At 46.2% G+C, this 1,553-nt stretch overlaps 1 protein-coding gene across 1 annotated transcript; it reads right to left on the bottom strand.

Moving 5' to 3' along the window:
• On the bottom strand, positions 1-915 carry Pmar_PMAR025620 (conserved hypothetical protein; the record flags this gene model as incomplete). Its single annotated transcript, XM_002782560.1, has 6 exons — positions 1-53; positions 85-215; positions 263-403; positions 447-569; positions 620-750; positions 799-915. The coding sequence occupies 6 exons, from the start codon at positions 913-915 to the stop codon at positions 1-3; spliced, it is 696 nt and encodes a 231-aa protein (XP_002782606.1).
• Between the last annotated feature and the right edge of the window lie 638 nt (positions 916-1,553).

Raw genomic sequence — 1,553 nt, 5'->3', positions numbered from 1 at the left:
TTAATGCTGCATGCAAGGGTAAGGATGAATAGTAACATCCATGACACACGAACCTGATACGAAAGAAATTGTCAAAGAGCTGACTGTAAATGAGTAAGGGCACCTCAAAGAACATCTTAAGGTCAAGTCTCCCACCGAATAGCCTTGGGTTCAACCAGGTACCCATGATGAAATCAGCCACCTGACCTTCACCGCTCGACAAGCCGGCCATCCAACTGAAAGAAATTCGAACTGCGAACACAGCAACGAGATCCGCGCTTACCCCGTGAACCACATGTAAACAGATGTGATATCAGCAGCTAACATAGTGAGCAGGACCAACGAATAGTAATAGTCCGTCAGACGGGTGATAGACCAGATGCTGGTGAGGTGAAGAGCAGCTAATGTGATGAGCGTAACATACCTGACCAAAGCATGCCGCTACGCTCCAAAGTAGACCAGGATACCATGCTGCAAGGGCGTTGCAATTGTACACCAGACGGTCTCCATTGGCAAGAGGCAACCCCTTGACAACGACTCCTGGTAAGACTACACCGAGGAACATCTCGAAGGCTATAAAGGCAAAGTACCTGAAACACCACAACATAACATGCCTAGCGACTCATAAAACCCCATGTACCAAACGGCCGCGTCCAAGAAGTTCTCTTTGACATCATCTAGAAGAATAGTGAATCCCTCATCAAACCAGAGCCTCATTGGATTGAACACATGCCCTCTATACAGCCGAATAGACGTAGCCAAGTAGAGGACCTATATTAAGACAAGGGTTGATCTTGATCGCGGAGGCATGCTTCCTACAATGGAGTGAGAGAAGGCTAGCAAGCCAAGGTAACCAGCAAGATCAAACCACTTACGAGTGGCTACAATCTTGGGTTTCACCGCTTTATTGTTGTTGTTGTTGTTGATGTTCACCATACGGAAGGGTTAACAGTAGGCTTATAGCGCTAGCCGGAAAGATACTACAAATAACAATATCTCCGACCTGTTGTTCCTCCTCCCCAGACGAAGTGGCATGCTAGTAGCGACTCTCGCTTTCCAACGTAATCCCCACCAACTTGAGAACATCAACACCAGGTACAGCTGAAGGCAATGCTTTATCCTGTAGATTTATAGTATCCTCGGCAACGTCAGAAACAGCCATAGAATACACGTCGTCAGATTTCCCCTTGAAAAAACTGCTAGCCTACTCAAGGTCACTGCACGGTTATCACCAGAGAATCATTCAGACACCTATAATGTTCCCGGGGGAACTCATTTTGAATGTCCCACATAGCTAGGATTCCTAGCAACGTAGAAAGTCCAGCCAAGGTCGAAACACATACTTCAATCACTTTCCCATGTAGATGTCAACACATTTTTCCCATTGTTATCAAACCATGGGAGGACGATATTTCTCAGAGCTAAATGGGTCCCTGTTCATCACCACAGAACAGAGAGAAAATACGAAGTGCATGTTGCTATCTCATCTACTACGATGAGGTTGGTAGAACACACATCTCCCACTAGATCAACAACTTCAAAGGAGTCTCGACCGTTCCCAATACCCTAGGTAG

This window comes from Perkinsus marinus, assembly GCF_000006405.1.
Source record: "Perkinsus marinus ATCC 50983 genomic scaffold scf_1104296939008, whole genome shotgun sequence".
Lineage (NCBI taxonomy): Eukaryota > Perkinsozoa > Perkinsida > Perkinsidae > Perkinsus > Perkinsus marinus.
The sequence above is the reverse complement of the archived record's forward strand: the minus strand, read 5'-3'. Positions and strand labels throughout refer to the sequence as shown.